General features: G+C 50.3%; 1 protein-coding gene across 1 annotated transcript in view; it reads right to left on the reverse strand.

Moving 5' to 3' along the window:
- Positions 1-17,077, reverse strand: part of mcf2l2 (MCF.2 cell line derived transforming sequence-like 2) — a 43,200-nt gene extending 26,123 nt beyond the window's left edge. Inside the window, exons 1-9 of the mRNA XM_062451002.1 lie at positions 16,836-17,077; positions 8,322-8,405; positions 5,083-5,197; positions 3,747-3,837; positions 3,379-3,498; positions 2,370-2,486; positions 1,937-2,086; positions 1,294-1,418; positions 294-408 (exon numbers count right to left, since the gene is read on the reverse strand). Of these exons, the coding sequence (XP_062306986.1) occupies positions 294-408; positions 1,294-1,418; positions 1,937-2,086; positions 2,370-2,486; positions 3,379-3,498; positions 3,747-3,837; positions 5,083-5,197; positions 8,322-8,405; positions 16,836-17,040 (1,122 nt within the window). The 5' untranslated portion in view covers positions 17,041-17,077. The remainder of the gene's footprint in view (positions 1-293; positions 409-1,293; positions 1,419-1,936; positions 2,087-2,369; positions 2,487-3,378; positions 3,499-3,746; positions 3,838-5,082; positions 5,198-8,321; positions 8,406-16,835) is intronic.
- Positions 17,078-21,463: the final 4,386 nt, after the last annotated feature.

Raw genomic sequence — 21,463 nt, forward strand, 5'->3', positions numbered from 1 at the left:
AAAGAGGTAAAAAACTGTAAGTAGACAACTTGTGTCCTTTTCCTACCATGGGTCAGAGGCACAGAAAAACAATGATAACAACATTAATGTATAATTCTGTACATGCTTGTATCCAAAGTTTGTGCATTATGGGGGGGGATTTGAAACAGCCACATCTTGGCCTGCTGACAAACGCACAAAGCAGTACCCTCGCCCACATCCTGGGACCCTGTTTTGGCAAACAGGTTTGTAGGTCGCCTTTCTGTGAGAGAGGCCAGGGGGCAACAGGTGCAAGAGGGCGGAGGAAGTCCTACCTCTCGAAAGTCGTGTTCAAAGTGTCGCAGCTGCAGACACTGCTCCAGCTTGAGGTGGTGTCTGCACCAGAACTGCTCAAACGCGTTCTCCGTCTCATCCAACTGGGCCATCAACCTGGAACACAGTGTTACTGGTGATGAGGCTTCTCTGGAATATAATATAAGTATTATATTAATCTCCATATGAAAAATGAAAGAAAAAAAAGTATTTTGTATATACATAGACTGCATTTTGGGATATAAATATATATATATATACTTTATAATACGGGTGGTTGAAATCAAGCATTCTGATTGGTTGAGAGTGAGTCACGGGGTGTGCTTTATTGAGCATAAAGTACTGTACGGTGTACAGGTGTTTACAGTACGCCTGTTTACAATGGAGCGTTCCATATTAGTGCGCACTCAAAATAACGGTTACATTTTTGGTTGTCATTGGTAATTTTCGTTGTCACTTGGTTGTCGTTGTCATTTTGTTGTCATTTCAAGATTAACAGTAAGCAAACATGTTTCATGTTAACTTCGATCTTTTGGGGGGAAGAACTTTTGATGAGTGGTTAGCCGAAGATGAGAGAGCAAGAGTGAGCAAGAGTGGTCGAAAGCGATGTCATCAGAGACGAAGGGGACATGAGAAACGTTTTCCATGGATGCACAATTAGTGGAAATATGTTGTTAGGCCCGACGCGCAGCGGAGGGCCGGCAAACCCTGGAACACGTACTTTATTGGCGATAAAGTACTGCCTCTCGTACCTTATTGCTTAAGTATATACTATATATGTGTGTGTGTGTGAATAACATGTATTTATATAAATCTTCAAAAAACATTGAATATTGCAAGTGTAAGTGTCCTACTAATAGGTCATTTGGAAAATGTTGTAATCTTGAGAATAAATACAAATCTAACATTAAACATTTTTTTATCTGTGAAGGCACAAACCGAAACCACAGACCCCAAACCACCTCCGCCACCTGGAGCTGGTTTCTTGAAGGTTCCACCTACCTCTCCACCGTGGTCTGGTTCTCCGTCTCGTCAGGGTTGAGCTTGCGGCTCTCTGACTTGGCTGCCTGCTCCTTGATGCAGGAGAGCAGGGTGGTGCCTTGCTTCATGGCTAGCTTCAGCTCATCCTGCAGAGGAAATGAGTCAGAGGTCAGGGGTTGGAGGGCAAGGGTCAGATATACGGGTCCCAAACCACAACTGAGCTGGCCTGTGAGAGCGTGACCCTGACCATTACTGTGGTCAGGGCCTTCGCCATGCTATTTGTTCACTCCCATTCCCTCACGTCCCAATTCGACGCACATTTGATTTACGTGACAAATTTGAAAAAAACGGATTGAAATCGTCAATTTGAAATCCAATTTTCACAAATGCACAAAATGCAGTTGCAACTATTTGGGTTCACTTGAAATGAGAAAGTCATGTGCACATTTTGCACTGGTGAAAATGTCTTGCCGCTGAAACAGCAAAATGACCCCACGTGACCATCAATAAAGTCTTATCTTATCTTAATCTGATGCTGTAATACACAGTAGCCAATTGCATTCGGATATCCACATGGTAGCCTTTTCAGTGTGTTTGGGCTACGTCCTAATTTGACCTAATTCCGGGCTTGTGTGAACTGGCCGCGTGCCGAGCCATATCCTACCCTGAGTTTGTCGTGTTTCTCTGTGTGTGTGGCAAGCAAGTCTTTGGTACACTGGACATCGTTGGGGAGCTCGGTTTCCGCCAGGTCCGTGCCAAACTTCTGCAGCATCTGAGCGGTGGTTTTCACCGTCAGCGCAAAGTTCTCAATGGCCTGTGAGAGAACACAACGCACGCGCACGCACACACACACACACACACACAACCTTAAATGAGTCAGAAAGGTTTTTGAACTGGGTCTGACTGGTGTTTTTACAGTCTTTTAAAGGGGGTTTTCCCACTTTACTGATCTCAGTACATCTCACCATACCTACATATTTATAGTTTATAGGGGGGAATAAGGGGGGGGGATCCAGTGGGGTACAGGGGGGTACGGGGCGTACAGGGGGGCCCAGGGGGGCCCAGGGGGGCAGGGGGCACAAGGGCCCAGCACTCACAGTTCTGTGGTGGATCCACTGGCTGTGGCAGTACTCCAGCTCCCCTCCCAGGTCGCTGGTCAGCTGACCTTTGTCCACGTAGCCATGCAGGTCGGACAGGGAGTTCAGCATCACGATCTGAGAACGCGGGGGAAAACACCGACACCCGGGGTTAACCAGGGTTGGTCAGATGGCTGAGCGGTTAGGGAGTCGGGCTATTAATCAGAAGGTTGTTGGTTCGATTCCCGGCCGTGCCAAATGACGTTGTGTCCTTGGGCAAGGCACTTCACCCGGCTTGCCTCGGGGAGAATGTCTCTGTACTTACTGTAAGTCGCTCTGGATAAGAGCGTCTGCTAAATGACTAAATGTAAATGTAAATGTTAACATCGGACAACACGTGACCAACCCAACGCGCCGGGTAGGAGCCGATCGAGGCGAGCCGAGGGAGATATGCTATCACTTCACCTCAGAAGCAGAAATCAAAGAGTACTGATGAGTACGTGTATCTCAAGGCCCTACTGCAGCAGCAAGATTCGAATCCGACCTGGGCCCCTTTGTTGTGTGTCTCTCAGTGTCAAACTCGCTATCATAACTGGAAAAGGCTGAAAGGTCCCCTACAAAGACATCTTTCGAACAGAACAAGAGCACTGTGTGTGTTTCACTTTGTCAACATGCTTCTCGAGACAAATTTGGTTCTATTCGTCGAACTGCTACCCCTGCCTGTACGAGCCCCTCTCCAAACCCGGGTCACGTCGCATGACCCGGGTTTGGAGAACTCGCTCGGTGTCACATGCGGAAGTCCTCTAGGGGAGCGTGCGGTTTTCACACTACAATGCAAGGGTGTCACTTCCACCCTCGACTGTGTGTGCGTGTGGGAGAGTTTACTGGTGACTAAAACACGCCAGAAGATTCAAGGACTGTGATGATTTACTTTGAAATAGTAAATGAGTGTTTGGGCTAGACTGGGAATAGAGAGAGAAGGAGGGAGAGAGAGAGAGAGATGGAAAAAGAGGTACTTAAACATGCTCACCGGTACCTTCATTTTAAAATCGTCTCGGTGCAGTTTGATGCCGATGTCAGCGATGGCCCTCTGAAGGAAGCGAGACGGTCTCAGGACCAGAACCAACTGGAGGTTCCCCGGGAATGCCCCCTAGTGGGCACATGCAACACACACCTTTCACAACCGAACACACATTTCTAGAACCCCTCTGAGGTCTTTGGCCTGGCTAGGGAGGATTGAACACCACTTACATGCACTTCACTGTAATACGTTACGACACATTCCTGACAACGAACTCTGTCAGCACTCTGGGCTGGTTCGTTAGACACAGATTAAGAGATGCCGAGAGGTAAGGTCGATCTCTGAGGTCAAAGGTGACGGTCAAGGTGTTTCCATACCGCGATCCTGGAGAGAGAGGCCTTCACCGAGCTCCATTTGTCTCTCCGACGGTCGATGATGATGACAAAACCGATACTGGCAGCATCAAGGCTAAGGAGGGGACACGCACAGGGGAAGATCATGAAGGTGTGTGTGTGTGTGTGTGTGTGTGTGTGTGTGTGAAAGAGAGAGAGAGATCAGAGATGGTTTTGAATATGTGGAGTGTACATAGGATGGTGTTCGTGTGAGAGAGAAAGGGATGGAGTTTGTATATTTTTGAATATGTCATAGAGAGAGAGAGAGAGAGAGAGGAAACAGAAATATATGTTGTTTGGTGTGTCTGTACAAAAGTTCTTTGTGAGTATGCAAAAGTGTTGTGCATGTGCTTTTGGGAGTGTATACTGTATAGAAATGTGTGTGTGTGTGTGTGTGTGTGTGTGGAGCATGCACAGTCACAAGGCACAGGCCTAAAAGATGGATGTGTAGCCCAACACACTGGGCCTCTGTCTCTGCCCCCTAGTTGAATAACCACAAGTTACATCACATCACCTCTGGGACTAAACCAAGTTCACCCTAAATCCCTCCAGTCTCTATTACATTTCTGCATCGATGACCATTACCGTAATACAAGAAACTTAATTATCACTGGAATGTGTTGGAGTAATGTCGAAGTGGTCCAGGGGAAAAAGAGGAATGAAGGGGTCAAAAGGATTCACAGTGCTCTATAACATAGAGGTATAGACGTACAGTTTGAAAAAGTTACTGTTTATCGCTGGTGGATAATAATTGACTACACTCGGACCTGGGTAAACTGTGTGTGTGTGTGTGTGTGTGGGGGGGGGGGGGCGGGCGCGGGAGCGTGTGTGTTTGTATGTGTATGTGTATGTGTGTGTGTGTGTGTGTGTGTGTCCCTACTCCTCCTATCACAATGCTTCTGACTGTTGCATCTTTTTCGAAGCGTATACATGTGTTTCTGTTACTACTTTCCTACACCCTGAGCTAATCCGAGAGAGCCTTAGAAAGCACCGGAATTTTTAAACCCACCGTTGGGTTAACTAAACCCCATGACACAGTGATGGAAATGTCATGTGTGTTTGCACACTGAAAAGTTGTGTGTTGGAGCATTAGAGAAGACACAAACACACACACACCCATGTGCAAGTACACACACATGTCTGTTTGGACAATTTAGCTATCAAGTCTTGCTTCACACAGGATGTAATCAGGACATCACATGTAGAATGGAACCGATCCAGCCAGTGAGTTCAACCACGTGCATCTACATCTGACAGTATTTTCAGTGAATGGAGTGACGTTCTAGAAGTTTCCTACTTGAGGGCTTCCCGCTTCTCGTACCTGGGGATGCTGGTCAGGTAGGTGACCACGTTAAGGAAGTCTTCATCCGGCAGGTCACTGAAACTGGAATATTCTGGAAAGGTGATGATGGGAGCGCCGTCCTTCCCTCGCCCGCCTGAACACAAACGGTTAAACGCCGTATAAAACAACATGAATGCTGACACACCCTCAGTAAATACTCACTCTCCCACGTTGCCCTCACATTTGGACGCAAAAAGCTTCTTCCTATGGTCAATATTAGACTATGACTTACAACAGTTTGCCTGACGTCAATCGTTATTTCAGTTTGAATTCGCAACTCACTGAATCCAATCTATATTGAGTTCAAAAGCCCTTGTCCAATACTTCCAGTTGCCTGTTGCGTTCATACACATATTCTCCACAGGGAGGCAGTGTTGAGTTGAACATTTCAGCTCTGCGCCACTGATGCCTTCTACTCAAGATAAAGCTTCTCTTTCTTTATAACAGTGGCCCCCTCTTTAAAGGAAGATGGTAATTTAAGTGTTTCATATAAAAAAACGATATTCCCCTCAGACCAGTACATGGTAGATGTAAGTGATATGGTACTGGGCCTAGACCAGGATAGGGTAGATGTGAGTGGAATGGTACTGGGCCTAGACGAGGACAGGGTCGATCTGTGCGAGATGAGTGTCCGACAGCAGTGTTTAATCTGTCCAAAGGACAACAGGGGAGAAGAAAGTGATTAAAGACCTTTATCTTCACGCTGTCTCATCAGGACAAAAGACCTGCATTCCTCAGCAGAAACACACACACACACAGACACACACACACACACAGACACACACACACACACAGACACACACAGACACACACACACACACAGACACACAGACACACACAGACACACACAGACACACACACACACAGACACACACAGACACACACAGACACACACACACACACACAGACACACACAGACACACACACACACAGACACACACAGACACACACAGACACACACAGACACACACAGACACACACACACAGACACACACACACTGAGGCTCTGTGTCTTTATTGATCTCCTTTCTCTATCTTTCTCTCTGTCTGTGTTTTACTCCTCGGATAAAATACGGCATAGCCCTCATTCCAGGAAGCAAGTCAGGAAATGACTTTTCAGAGGTGAGGTTCAGATGCTCGTCACTGTTGATTAAAACACACACTGACACACACACACCTCCGACATAAACACACACCAGACATCCATTCCAGAACACACACACACACCATAAACATAGGCAGGTCTAAGACCAGGCAGAGAATGATAAAATCAGCCTGCGTGGATGGCATGCACCTTCTCATCCAGACAGCAACAATCACACTCTGCTTTCAGAGATACCAGACCGAAACAATCGAACAATGATGCCTGGACACATGACAAATCACACAACGTCCTGGGGCTATTACATAACAAACACTTTAGAGGAACCAAAAAAAACAGTTTTGTTCATTTGAACAAAGTAAAGAGTTACTTGTATACGTGTCGGCCGATTTGTTTGAACGCACTTCTCATTTGAAATGCAGGCCACCAGCAACATTCAACTTCTATCTTTTTGGCCAAACAGCTAGCTAACTGTAGTAACTGTAGTATTCTTTAAGATGTCTATAATATTCTTTGGCCTAGAACAATTATGGCTGAGGTTTTAACTTCTGTAAAGCTAGAATAACATTTGGCCTAAGACAGTAATGCTTGAGTTTCCGTTTACTTTCTTGTCTTGAGCAATGTTTTTAATATTGGTGGTCGGGTGACTGGGCATTGATTCGCCCAGAAGGCGATGAACAAGGGCTCATACTTTGGTGAGCGACACACCAATGTCTGTTGAATTTGGGAACTCCTAAGGACCAGGTCCAGGCCTAATCACACTGAGAATCGCACAGTTATGTTCACCCTCCGAGGACCAGGAACAGAAAATCATCGAATCCCCAGGAGAACCGAGCCGTCTGGGAAACCACTGGGGTTAGAACCAGCCCTGCGGCGTCATTTAAATACATTTGTGTCCTTTTTCTTTCCACAGTAACGTGACATAACGTCAGGCTGGCTGAGACTGAGGTCTTGGTGTGAGAGTTTCTGGGACTGAGGTGTGAATCTGGCAAGGAAGAGAGGGAAGAAAGGAAGGGAGAGAGAGATAGACAGATGTGGAGAGAGAGAGAGAGAGAGAGAGAGAGAGAGAGAGACAGAGAGATGGAGAGAGATATACGTAGACAGAGAGAGAAAAGAGACCAAAGAGAGACAACAGTGAAAGAGAGAGAGAGCCAGAGATTGAAAGAGAGAGAACAGAGATCCCTGGTGGTTGGAGGAAAAAATGACAACCATCCCTCTGTGGCTGCAAACCACACCCACACACAGTCTACCCACAATGCCCTGTGCATTGTTCCTGTCTCTGAGCAGGCCTCTGATCCGGTCTCTGTCCCTGGTCTCCTTCAGTCTCTCTACCAAGCATGTGGCGCAGGTCATGTCTGCCATTGATGACAACCATTGCCACGACAACGGCAGCATCAACTTATCTGAATGATGTCCTGTGAAGTGACATTCACAAGATCTATTACGAGCTTAATCCTTTTTCCATACTCCATTTTAAGCGACGTGGGACATTTCACGATATATATCTATGACAAGGTCCTCCGACAGCTAAAGATGTATGTAAAAATGTTTTGTAACATGTTTATTAAGATTGTTAAACCAGTAATAATCGATTGTTAAACCAGTAATAAAAGTAATAACAGTCAATAATAATTGACTGTTTCCTGAATTCATCCCATTGTATCCAGACTTACAAGAATGGACATCATCTGTTCTCTGGACGTGACAGCCATTACAAGACAGGCCAGATGGCAAACCCTGTAACTGTCCATCTGCTTGCTGCCAGAAAGCGCTGTAATGCAATAACACTGCTGTTGTCATGGCGATGACAGGAAGTGATTAGAGAGAGGCAGATCGATCGCCAGGCTCAAAGGGTTTGCGCCGAACAGACACACGCACGCACACGCGCACACACACACACTCCTACGCATACACAGCTCGATAGCACCTAACACCCAGTGTAGCGTCAACGCCAGGACTGATCAATGACGGAAGATCATCGGGATAACGGAGACAGGAAGAGATGACTTCACATGAACCCCTGATCCACCCCTGTGGGTTGTGGGGGATGTGGAGTGTGGGGTGTGGAGTGTGTGTGTTGGAGGATTGGGAGGGGAGGGTGAGCTGGCTCCGGTACCTGAGAGCAGGGCAAACTGGCGGTGCAGCTGCTCGATGATGTCCACGGCCAGCAGGGGCCGGACCTCCTGCTGCATGATCTCATCTGGAGAGGGACGAGAGAGAGAGACCACGCCAGTTAGACAGACAGAAAGACAGACAGACAGACATAAACAGATAAGAAAACTGTATTGTTCATCAAATGTACACAGAATGGAAATTTGCCTTTGGCATTCTGGCAACACAGCACAGGACAACAATAAAGATTGTTGTGAGACAGACAGACAGACAGACAGACAGACAGGCAGACAGACAGTTCTTCCATGTGTAACACTACTGCCATACATGGACAGGCTGAAACTGTTCCGTGTGCCAGTGGACAGCCACCAGGTCTATGACCCAGTCTGCTGTGATGTGTGGGCCCGACGCCGCCTTCTCAGACACCTATCAGTGTCCTCTGGGTCTGAGAGTGGGGCGTGCGAGGCACCGGCACACTCTCCGCTCTCCTCAAACATGGGGGGCTCTCTGCATGTCTGTGAGACTCTCTGACCTCTATAGCGTCATCCGCTCTGCTGGGTATCCCTTTGTTAGAATTCCATTACAAGATATCCTGCCCCCACCCCCCCCCCCCACCCCCCTCACCGCCCCCTCATCTCTCCCTCCTTCCCTTCCTTCACACAGATTACTCTTTCATTCTGCTGACCCCGAGATTCAGCCACCATTATGCAGAGGGCCCGGGAGGGTGTGTGCGTGCGAGTGTGTGCGAGTGGCGGGTGCGTAGGTTCGAGTGCTTTCCTGTGTGTGTGTGTGTGTGTTTGTGTGTGCGTGCGTGCGTGCGTAGGTTCGAGTGCCTAACGCTTGTGTGTGTGTGTGAGTGGGTGTGCGAGCACGGGTGGACACAGAGCGCGGGTTGATTAAGTTCCGTCGAGCTCCTCTTTAATGGATGTGGGGTCACCCTGGGCGCTGAGGCAGGGACGCCCCTGCAGGCAGAACAAGCAGCCCTCTGTGTGAGGGACAGAGGACTGCATTTCATACCGACGGTACTTTGTTACCGAAGACCCCGGAGAACCTCCTGTGGCCAGAGCTATAGATAGCACACACGCTCACACGCGCATAAATACACGCACGCAAACGCGCGCACACACTGCACTGCGGTATGGTAGGCCAACTTCCTGTGTGCTGATGCTATCGATGCTTGTTTATTTGCCCATGTCGACTGCATTGAGGGACAGAAAAAGAGAACGTTGTCATCATTCTACGGGTACTGTTCAGTGGCAGAGCACCACGGTTCAAATCCCCCCCGTGTTCATTGCTTTGGAGAGGCAGAGAGAGGTAGAGAAACACACACACAGACAGAAAGGCCCATTGGCCTCTCGGTGTTGTCGTCCAAACAGGCAGCACGCGCACGCCCCCTGTGCACAGTGCCTCCGCCCACCCCCACCATCTACAGGAGCCCCTCCAGTTCAGTCACCTCGTCACACAGGCTACATCACCCTGATGCGACACACCACCAGAGGCTGCATGACTCCATCATCTGAGGAGTAATCCCCTAGACCTCGGGCCGTGTTCAACACGTCACGGCGCAGCTGCATCGCGAAACCTTCCCTGGGTCTGGATCCCTCAGAGAAAAAATTAAAGTGTTCGTTTTCACACACACAACTTCCAGTTTCTTACCGGCAAACGGCCCTCTTAACACGTTGGTGGCGACATCAGTTTTATAGCATTGCTGTAAATCCTTTGATTCTTGCAGTGGCATCGTGTGGAGTTTCAGGGAGTAGAATCGAGTAGGGTCGAGTCGAATAGAATTATGCCCATTGCCTCTCGAGTTCTGCTCCTGTCTACCTGTGTCTTAGTCGTGGCGTCCAGACTCGGCTCGGCGACGTGCCAGGGCTGCCGTGCCCACATTCCGTGGCGCGTTGCCACGGCAACACGGAAGAGTCCCTTCTCCGCTCTCCCCGAGACGCACGTCTCGCCCGCCCTCGCCCGCCCTCGCCCGCCCTCGCCCCTCCTTCCTCTTTCGCCTCGCGGTTCCCTCCTCGGCCTTCCGGCCCTCCTGCCGCCTCTCCCCGCCACCCTTCACTTCTGTTCACCCTGCTTTTCCCTTCTCCCCCCCCGATACTCTCGCTTCCTCTCTCCTCTTATCGTCTCTCCTCGCGCTCCGCCCCTCCTCTCTTCTCTCCTTTTCTTCTTCTCTTTTTTTTGAACCTGCTGTTTTTTTCCTTTCATCCGTCTGCTCCTCCTAATCAGCTGGAGCCAGCTGGAGCTCGCATGCTCATCCACATACGGCTTACCTGGCTAGCCCTCTCCTGGTCCGGACTGCAGTCCTCTAACTGGTCTTGGCTATAGTCTCCCACGGTCCTCATCGAGTGAACATACATTTCTTCCGAACCAAGACTAGATTCCGTCAGGATCAGGTCAATTTTGTGTGGATGAGCACCTGAGTGTATTAGGTCTTTCTATGCACACACACACACACACACACACACACACACACACATGAAAGAATGAATACATATCAGTAGTACTGGTAGTTTACTGTTTAACCCTCCCAGTATCTGTGTCTTAGAACCACAGAGAAAGCCTGGGGTAGTTTAGCTTCCTCTTAACAACACAGCACAAAGCAGATTCCCACCACGACACCACACAACATGCTCCAACAGCACAGACCAACCCGACCCAGCCTAGCCCAATCCGACCCAACGAGTATCACTAGATGCCAGCTAACAACACGACAGGCTTCTACAACACAGCCAGACACGACCCGACGCCGCCCGCGTTGAAGCCGCACAAAACACCAGTTGTCAACACGACAGTCTTGAAGAGACACCAGGCAACAACTTCAGCAACACCCCCCCCCTTCTCTCTCCCCTCCCCCCTCTCCCCAACCCCCTTTCAGCTACGAAGCTGCGAGACTGAGAAGGATCTCCGGGAAGCTCGGGTACCGAGCAAGATTGGGATTCAGACGTGCAAGAGTCTCTTGGGTCGTGTGGTGTAGACTCTGGGAGTGCAGTCTGGCTGTGGAGGAAGAACAAGTCTCGGACCGACGCCAGCGAGCAACATGAGTGACAACAAACACGAGGGTATGTGTGTGTAGGGGGAGAGAGAGGGAGAGAGAGGAGGGGGGGAGCGAGGGAGAAAGAGAGAGGGAAAAACAACGAGAGAGAGTAAGAGAGAGAGAGAGAGACAGAGTGAGAGAGAAAGAGAGGGAGAGAGAGAGATCTCCCCTACCTATAACAGGTTTGGTCCTTTTCATCATGGCTCCAGCAAAACAGAGTCAAGTCACTCTAATCCGAAACAGACCATGCGCCAGCCACCAACGTAACTCCCGATCAGTTCCTCGAACATTTCTGAACTCCTTATTCCTCTCCAGTGGAGACTTGCTGAGTGGCCCCAAACACACACACACACACTCACACACTTTTGCTTCCACCCCTCCAAACACATACACACACACACTCAGAAAAAGACGAGGCTTTGGCAAGGGGAGGAATGTTTTCATACGTTTGCGTCTTTGGTCATTTTTTCCAGCCTCAACTGTTTCTTTCTGCTCCAGCCCTCTCGGCACCCTGACTCAACACTCCTCAGCCAATCGGCATGCAGGGAGGAGGGTGAGCAGGAGTGTGTGTGTGTGTGTGTGTTTGGTGGGCAGTTCCTCCGGCTTTTTACATCGGACTTCGGAAAGCTGAGGGAGCCACCGTCGGAGAGGAGCAGATTGGAGGAGGCTGTTGCGCGTTCTGTCTGGTTAATGAAGGAGGCTGCGTGTGCGGGGGGGGGGGGGGGGGGGAGGGTCAGCGGGGTGCACGTGCACATTCATGTACGTTTGCTACGCATGTGTGTGCATGTGTTTGGAGGTCCATGTTCTCTAGTATATACTTACACATTACTTTGTGTGCTGGCCACCCTCTTGTACTCCCACTCTTTCTGAACACAAGTTCACACATTTGCACGAAAGCACACACACACACACACACACTTTTCTCTGGCCTTGCAGCTGCCTGGGGATACAGTAGTGTTTATGGTCCAGGGGGAAGTGGCTCCCTAAACAACAGTAGCACTGAGGCATTGTCTGTGAACCAAGACCTGTTCCTTCCCATTGTACAGCCACACACACACACACACACACACACACGCACACACTGGGTCCAACCTGTTCTGTCCGGTTTGAGCCCAACACGTGAAGTCTGTCGCAATGCTGCCAGACAGGACAAGGAATTGTGAGGAACATCCGGTGAAACATTGTGTAGACCTTCACGTACAACGTCTTGTTTCTCACCATGAAGCTATCTGTGTGTGTGTGTGTGTGTGTGTGACTGTGTGTGTGTATGTGATGCAGGGGCCAGAGGCTCTGTTGGGAGTGCCTGCACAGGTTCTAACACTACTCGGTTGAATCTACAAAGATTCGGTCCTGACAACACTGAAGAGTCTTGAGGAGTTTTGACTCTGCCGGTCTGCCACATTACCAGTGTACCAGTGAAGAAAGTAAGAAAGAAAGAAAGGAAAGAAAATAAATGTAAAAAAAATTGCTAGCAACCATGGGTTAGGGATTAGTCTGCTTTCTGCCAGCAGTCTACCGGTGTGCCAGTGTGCCAACCTGCCAGTACACACAGCTGATCTGTAAACTGCTGTTGACCTGCCAAATCATGAAACACTTCTCTATTCGACTCATTATACGGCTATTTATCTCTCTCTCCCTTAAACCCATGTTGAGGGGTCTCGCTTGCCCTGATATTCAACCCCGCACATACGCACAGTTGAAGCACGCACACACACACACACACTCTCTGGACCTCACACTGAAACAAAGGGCCGTGTGTTGAAAGCTTACGTAACAAGAGTCAACAAGATGACAGAGAAACAAGGAGACAAGCTATTATTGGGGGGGGGGGGGAATTAATATGTAGATACAGTTCAACAGTCATTATCCTTCCCATGCACAAGCACACAAACACACACATTCTCATCATTTACACACGCATACTAAGGGCATCCGCCTGTACACACGCACACGCGCACACACGCACAAATGCGTGCACACAATTTGGCCCACAAACTCTTTGTTAACCCCGCTACATCGCTCTCTATCAGGTCTGTGGCTGACATGGCTGTCTCGGAGGTGAGGAGTTCATCTTCCTAACAGGATCTGGACGCTAGAAATAAACCGTCCACTAGGAATAGAAACGGCTCCTTCTGACGCGCACACGCACGTCGTCCCTTTACGTACGCACTCAGCTCACGCACGCGCGGCCACGCCCGGCTCCACATCGTGCTTGGCCGCCCCAGGCAGCATGTGACTTCTCCGCGCTGCTGCGACGAGCCTCAGGGAGTCACAGGATCTCTGGGAAGGCCTGGGCCTTGGGGAAGGGGGATACCGCAACACACACGCACAGAGGCCGACACACACATATGCACGCGCACGCATACATTCGCACACAGACACACGCACGCACGCACACTCACACACACACACGCACACAGAGTGACAGACACTCGCATACACACGCATGTACGCGCACACACGTGCACGCACACGTGCACACACGCACACGCACACAGACAGGTAACGTTTGAAGTCAAAGAGAGGACGGAAACATCCTAGCCTGTCTCCCTTCCACCCTGGCCCGGCACTGAAACACGCCGGCCACGCTCGGAGATCAGAGGAGGGAATCAAACCCCCAGCGCGGGGTTCCTTCTGGCGTCGCTCCCGAGCCTTGTGGTGTTCGCGCCGCTTCGCGCCGCTTCGCTGTCCCCTGCTGGACACGAGCAGGGCCAGGCAGCGAGCGCTGCCTGGGAGTCCCAGTGCTGATGGGGACTCCTGCCGTTCTGGCGAGGGGGGGTGAGCTCCCGTTCCAGACCGTTCCGTTCCTGGAGACGGACCTCCCCCCCCACACCCGCCCCACCCCTGCGCCCCGCCCCACCCCCATCCACCAGGGCCCTAAGCAGGGGTCCAGTCACCGAGAATGCATCCCTGAAAGGTATCTTTCATCTGGGTGTGGAGGAGAGAGCGTTGCAGTGGTGGAGGTTGCGGCTGGTGTCCAGCCCACGGCTCCAGCATTGCAGAGGGGCCGCGTTATCTGGCTGAGCTAAATCCTGGGGGCAAAAGCTATTTTAGACACACACACACACACTTACACACACATACACACATACAGACACAGACACACAAAGACATACACACACACACACACATACAGACACACACACACTCTCCGACAGGCAGGAAGTCAGAAAGGCTTCCAGAGAACAGTGAGTCCTGGTTGGTTGAGGATCACACAATAAGAGGATGTGTCAGACAGAGAGGACTATCTGAAGATAACAGACCTGGCTACCATGATGAGTGTCATTATCCGAGACATACAGCAAGCACACACACACACACACACCAAACACAAACAGACACATGCACACACCCACACCCACACACACAAGCACAAAGCAGTGCGTGACTTAGCCTTAACGCCTGATGTCGTCATAGGTGACATGTTTGAACACGAAAGTTAGCTTGAAGTGGAAGTCTAGGAAAAGCCTATGTGATGTTGGAGGCTGCCTTAGATGATAACACACGCCACATCAGAGCACATTCTTTCAAGGGTCAGGGGTCACGGAGGCCCAGGGGAGTCTGGGTATTGGAGGCCTGCTGCTGAATGAGCTGCAGGTGTTGAACAGGGGCCATCTGTTTCTCAGGTGCCTTTGCCTTGGGTATCCAACATGCACAAGGCACACATGCCCCGAAACACACACACAAACACACACTGGAGGGAGATTACACACACCCTGAGACACACACACACGCGCGCGCGCGCACACGAGGGGGTACACACACACCCTTAAACACACACACTGGAGGACGAATACACACACCTTGAAACACACACGCTGACGGAGCCACACACACACACACCCTGGGAGAAACGCAGCGCTACAAATAGCTGCTTTCACCTTGGCCTCTTCCCTGATGTTCCTGGTCAAATTGAAAACAGACACAGCACTAAAAACCACTGGTGTTTGAATCAAAGAGATGGTGGAATAGATCACTTTTGAGTTTTCCACGGTTAGGTCAAGTGCAGTCTGAGATCAGCTCTTTCTAATCTTTGGCAGCTATGGTGTTCTCCTTCCACCTATTTATGATAGAACACTTCTTGGAATTCTGATCCGAACGATATGGAAACTGTTTCATAAAAGCGCCTTCTGGCTCTCAAATGCATGACATCACTCAGACCAAAGACAGTTTTCTCAGAAACATCTTTGGGTGCCCTCTGGTACAGAAGGACAGTAAAGCCAACCAACTCTAAATAAAGAATAATTTCTAGTCTGTTATTATTACATATCCAGATACGAAGAAGAGGGATTGTATAAATGTTTCTTGTCTTATAACACTGGTTGTTTGTTCACTAAACTAGTGTACCAATTTTGTCCTAGAATGGACTGGACTCCTGACTCGAGTCTTTTATATACTAACCCTCTATCCTAGAATCAGACTGAACTCAACCACCTTTGAATTCAAGACACCTGGATTAACTGGCTAACCCCAATCTGTCCTAGAGTCCTACAGGCCAGAGACTGGGTTATATGTTCAGACTGGACATGGTACAGAGTGTGACTAAAAGGTTCCGGAGTCATGCTACACATTCCTCTCTTGAGAGATAATCACAGTCATTGGAGAGAGACTGTCTACACCTTATGTGTCAGGGGCAACACAAACACACAAACACACACACAATAGCTCTCACACACACGGCTTACATACACACACACATAGCTTCACATAGAAGTCCAAACGTTTGTGCTGTCAATGCATACAAATATGCAGACACACATACACACGACCCCCCTTTTAAAACCTCATGGGTTTGCGGGTTTGTGAGACCTTGTAAAGTATTTCATAAGCTGTCCATGGCTGCGGGCTAGGTTATTTTCTGACATCATTCAGCTGTGAGGCACTGAGCCAGTCATTCTGCCTGCTCCTGTTTTTCCATGGACAGCAAACCAGCCAGACAACACAGCAGCTCATTCCCAGCTGGCACAGCCAGCCAGGAGGCTGCGTCAAATAAGAGAACAGTCAGACAAACGAACTGTCGGTAAAAATGGGGAGACAGTCAGACAACGGTTTGATAACAGTCCGACAAGAAGAAGACGTCTGAAAAACCAACTGTCTGATAACAGACAATCAAAGAAACAGCTAGGCAAGATATTACAAGCACGCAAACTAAACGAAACATGCAAAGGCGCCAGATTATTTTCACGCAAATATCTTGTCCGGGGAGTCTGTTATGTATCTCCACTTGACTTCACACTACACACAGGACATGAACCCCCTTCATCTTACAAGTCAACACCAGAACTTCACCCCCCCACACACTCAACACACACATCCAGCCGTACGTCACGCACACACACTCTACTCCCCGGCAAAGATATCCAACTCTGTGACAGGGGGAGGGAGGAAGTGATGAAGGAGGAGTGTCGAGACATAGAGAGAGACAGGCCGAGAGAGAGAGAGAGAGAGAGAGAGGGCGGGGGGAATAGAGAGAGAGCATACTTCTCTCGGTGGTCGACTCGATCTCCTGACACACGCCCAGGAAGCGGTGGTAGGACTCCATCTCGCTGGTGGAGATCCTCACGGTGGAGTGGAATGCCCCGTGGCCGTGCTGCCCCCCGCAGTGGGAGCAGCAGGCGGGGAGCGTCTGGTAGCGTGGCCCCCGACTCTCCGCGCCACAACACAGCGCCAGGAGCTCCGAGTTCATCCCTGCCTCACTCGCACGCCCACAAACCGGCTCTCTGTCTCTCCAACGTGCAGTCTGAGATCAGCTCTTTCTAATCTTTGGCAGCTATGGTGTTCTCCTTCCACCTATTTATGATAGAACACTTCTTGGAATTCTGATCCGAACGATATGGAAACTGTTTCATAAAAGCGCCTTCTGGCTCTCAAATGCATGACATCACTCAGACCAAAGACAGTTTTCTCAGAAACATCTTTGGGTGCCCTCTGGTACACATAGCTTCACATAGAAGTCCAAACGTTTGTGCTGTCAATGCATACAAATATGCAGACACACATACACACGACCCCCCTTTTGGAGAGACACTCTCTGTCTCTCCAACGCCACAACACTTTCTTCTCCCCTGTCTGGTTTCGCTGCCCCAGAGGCTAGGATAGGCCGGACTGGCTACCTGACCTGTCCCGTCGGCACGGCTTCACGCCAGGGCCGTCCTACCGTCAGGCTGTTTTTCGGCGGCCTGATTTCCGGGGAGCCGGTTTTCGATGCTTGCTGTATCCGGGTCTAGGTGCTGGACTCCCTGCTGCTGTGCGCGCAACACTGGCAACAGCCAGACGAGCAGCCAGGGAAGCCAAGGTCAGTCTGGCACAGAGAAAGAAAGAGAGAGAGACTCTTGGTCTCTCCTCTCACTCCGGTGGCAGTCTTCTCCTCCGCTCCCCTGGACGGTCTTCTCTTACACAGCTCGCTGTACGACGGTCCGTGCTTCACAGCACACCACGCACACACACACACACACCCTTGCAGACACGCCCTTAAACACACACACTCTAACTGTCCCGCAGTCCCGGTCTGTTTCTCCGGGGTCCCTGTAGAGCTACCAAGGTGCCTGCTATGTCTTTCTGCTAATGCTTTAGCTCTCTCTCTCTCTCTCTCTCTCTCTCTCTCTCTCTCTCTCTCTCTCTCTCTCTCTGTCTCTCTCTCTCTCTCTCTCTCTGTCTCTCTCTGTCTCTCTCTGTCTCTCTCTTGCTGTCACTCTCCCTCCCTCCCTCCTTGTCACACACACAAACACACACACACACTGCAGCACATAATCTCTATGCCAGGATGCCAAGCCAATTTAAATAGCATATCCTCACCTAAGCACCTCCACCCCATCCTACAGTAGGATAACGTGACACATTACACACACACACACACACACACACAAAAACACACTGTCCTATAGGGCCAGGCGCATGTACTTTTAGTAGTTCTCTGAAATCCTCACACAACTACAGAGTCCAGAGAAACAGAATGAGTTCAAAGTTCATGTCTAGTTTCACATTGAAGGTTCATACAGTGTGTGCTTGCTTGGCATGCGCGTATCCACATTCACAATGTTTTCAGCAGGTTCCCAGGAAGTATTAGCAAATGAGTTGCACATGGTGTTAACTGAGTGTTCAGTGTCTGTCGACTGCAGTGTGCTGTGTTAAGTTGCGTTAGGTCACAGAGCTGAGCGCCTTAACCGGCACTAAGAACACAGAGCCTCTTAGTCCAAGACGTCAATAGGAAACACCGTCCAGCATCCAATCGCAACACACCTCTCCGGCAGCCGGCCAATTCAAGCACGGCTCTCCGAAGCAATGTCCGATCACGGCACCGCTCCAAAAACGTCTTGACCAATTGATAAATCGCTCTTTCACCCTGTATCCTGTTGCCACATTGCTACTCGTACCCCACAGTCCAATCCTGATGATTCTCCATCGCCCCCAAAAAAGCTACGCTGTCTATCTCCGCCCAGACCTGCAACCTCACCCTCCATCTCCAACCCTCCCCAGTCTACCCTGTTCCTCACGACACCTCGTCACAATGAATACGGGTAGCGTGGCAGACAGTTGTGTATCCATCAAAGGCAGACAGTTAGAAGTCAATGACAGGTTGTTTCCTGGCGGTAGATGCGTTAGCCATGAAAACAACAAGCAGCATGACAGGGCAAGGACTGACTGGCAAAAACGCCACACAAGGTCAGAGAAGATAACAACTGCCAAACATGTTCGACTCAAGGACATTCCTGGAACACCACAAGAAGGGAACCATCTCTACTGCAGTCTGACCGTGGGTTAATAGCAGTGGAGTTAATCCGTTCACTTACACATTACTGAGCCCATGGTGTTGGGTGTTCCTGTTCGAAGAGAGAGACCGGACTGTTCCGCGACGGACCTCCCGGCTCCGCTCCTCAGCGCACGCTTCGGCCTCCGAACCGCCCCAGATAGGAACCCCTGACACGGAGCCCTGCCTGTCTGTCCTCCCTGCTCCAGCTGTGGCTCTGAGGAACACAGCGCACCGCTGTCGAACGGCCCCTCCGGCAGCGCGCGCGTGTGTGAAATGAGAGAATGGAGAATGCGTGTGGGCGTACATGTGAGCTTCCAAGTGTATGGGTGGGTGGGTGGGTGGAGAGAGAAGTAAGGAGAAACAGTGAAAGAGTGTGACCGTGAGAGTGTGTGTGTGTGTGTGTTCCGTGCAGTGCTCCAGCCTTGTGACCAGGGCAGCTTAGGGAGACTGGCATAGTTTCACCTAAATATCCTCAACAATACCCTGAAGTACTAGGGCTTCCCTTTCCTCCCCCCCCTCCCCCCTCTCTGCACCCCCCCCCCCTCCTGCCGTTCCCAGCTCTCCCAAAACACACGCATGCGACTTCCTCGACGTCCCACCATCCCTCGCGACCCCCCCCGCCCCTCCACCCCCGCCCTCGCACGCACACACGTGCGCGCGCGCAAACGCACGCGGCCTTTGCCCTCTCCTAGAAACGGTGGCCTTCCTTGAGTCAAACGCCACTCCAAAGTCGAAACAATAGAATTGTGTTTCCCTCGTTCGTTTTTCCAGCGACGCAGCTCCAGACGGCGATGTTGATGTGCTGTGTGTGTGGCATTGTTTGTGTTCAGTGCTCTCCACGACAATGGCCGATTCCCGCTTTCTCCTGGAGTTCCGGGAAACCGAATTTCCATCGGAACGTTTGCATTTATGTACAGGCGATTCTGCCGATTAAAGTTGCACGTGCATCCAAACAGCACATGCACAAACACACGCGCGCGCACGTACACGCAGACATCCCATCTGTTCACCGTGCAACGTTGTTTAGACATATCATCTGATCGTCTTCGCGGCGAAGGCAGGACGTGCGACACGCCGGACTTCCTGTCTGTTTCGGGGCCACCGCTACACGCCGTCTAATCTGATCTCTCATCTCTGCACGGTGACAAACCGAGGCCACTCTCTCCGGCTAATCCCATTCGATCGGGCTATTAAAAGGAGCACTGCTATCAGAGAGATGGGCCTGTCTTTAGCTTCTCTGATTCCCACAACGTGCACACTCAGTACCCCATCAGCTTTTAAGCATGCTACTTTACACACAATTCCTTACGCTGGCCATCGAAAAGACACGACACGAGTGAGTGTGTGTGTGTGTGTGTGTGTAAGATAGTGTCGTAGAGGCCCGTCTGTTCCTTTCAAGAGCAGGGGGGGGCCTCTGTTATGTCATCGGTGACATCATCTTGGGGCTCTCCGTCGACGCAGCCCGTGACCTCTACCTCTGGACGCTCCTCTCTCAAAACAGGAAGAGGAACTGGACCACTTCTGGACGTAATGAGAAGCGATGCTCGGACAGGAAGGAGGAGGAACCGGGCACTTATTCTAAGAGACGTGGCATGTTTCAAGTCCTGCAATGAGCTCGGTAACACGAGCTGCGTTGACTTGTTAGCGGACGAGTGTCCGTTCATCACACACACACAGGCATGCACACGACGGCATGCGGGATGTATGCTTACTCACACACACACACACACACACACACACACACACACACACACACAGCAGGGTAGAGTGCATCAGGGTCAGATATCAGCAGAGTGTGTTTTATTGCTTCCTCCTATTGTAATGGAGCATCAGCGCCGGTCCCCCACACTATCAATATTGTCATGTTCAAAACATATCCAGCCTCGGAGGTATACTGAAGGTCTTTAAGAAACAACACCTTTTCAAACCATCCCTGTTAAATCCGTTCGTCCGACCTCCACGTGCTGAAAAACGACCAAATTGCTGCGATGCGCAGCCTCTTTCCACCTCCCGTGAGGACGGATTTTGTGGTCGTCTGTGTGCAACACTGGGAACACACGCCAGATCGACGCAACGCCGTTTGAATAATGCATGCTCAGGCTTCTCCCTCAGGCCTGGCGCTAATACGAACATCTGTTCCTCTGGATGTTGTGTTGACGGCAGACTCGCGAACCACGAGCCTCCACGAAGGGAGCTCCAGCAACCCCCCTCATCACGAGGGGAACACGACACTAACAAAAGACGCAGTCGAAAAATGAAGAAAGGATACGGCAGTTTTGCCTTACAGGGATATTTTTCCCTGGTCCCACGCGAGTCATTTATCAAATTTGCTAATAAAATCCTGTTGTTTGTTCTCTAT

The sequence above is a fragment of the Osmerus eperlanus genome, chromosome 24, assembly GCF_963692335.1.
Source record: "Osmerus eperlanus chromosome 24, fOsmEpe2.1, whole genome shotgun sequence".
In the NCBI taxonomy this organism is placed as follows: Eukaryota; Metazoa; Chordata; class Actinopteri; order Osmeriformes; family Osmeridae; genus Osmerus; species Osmerus eperlanus.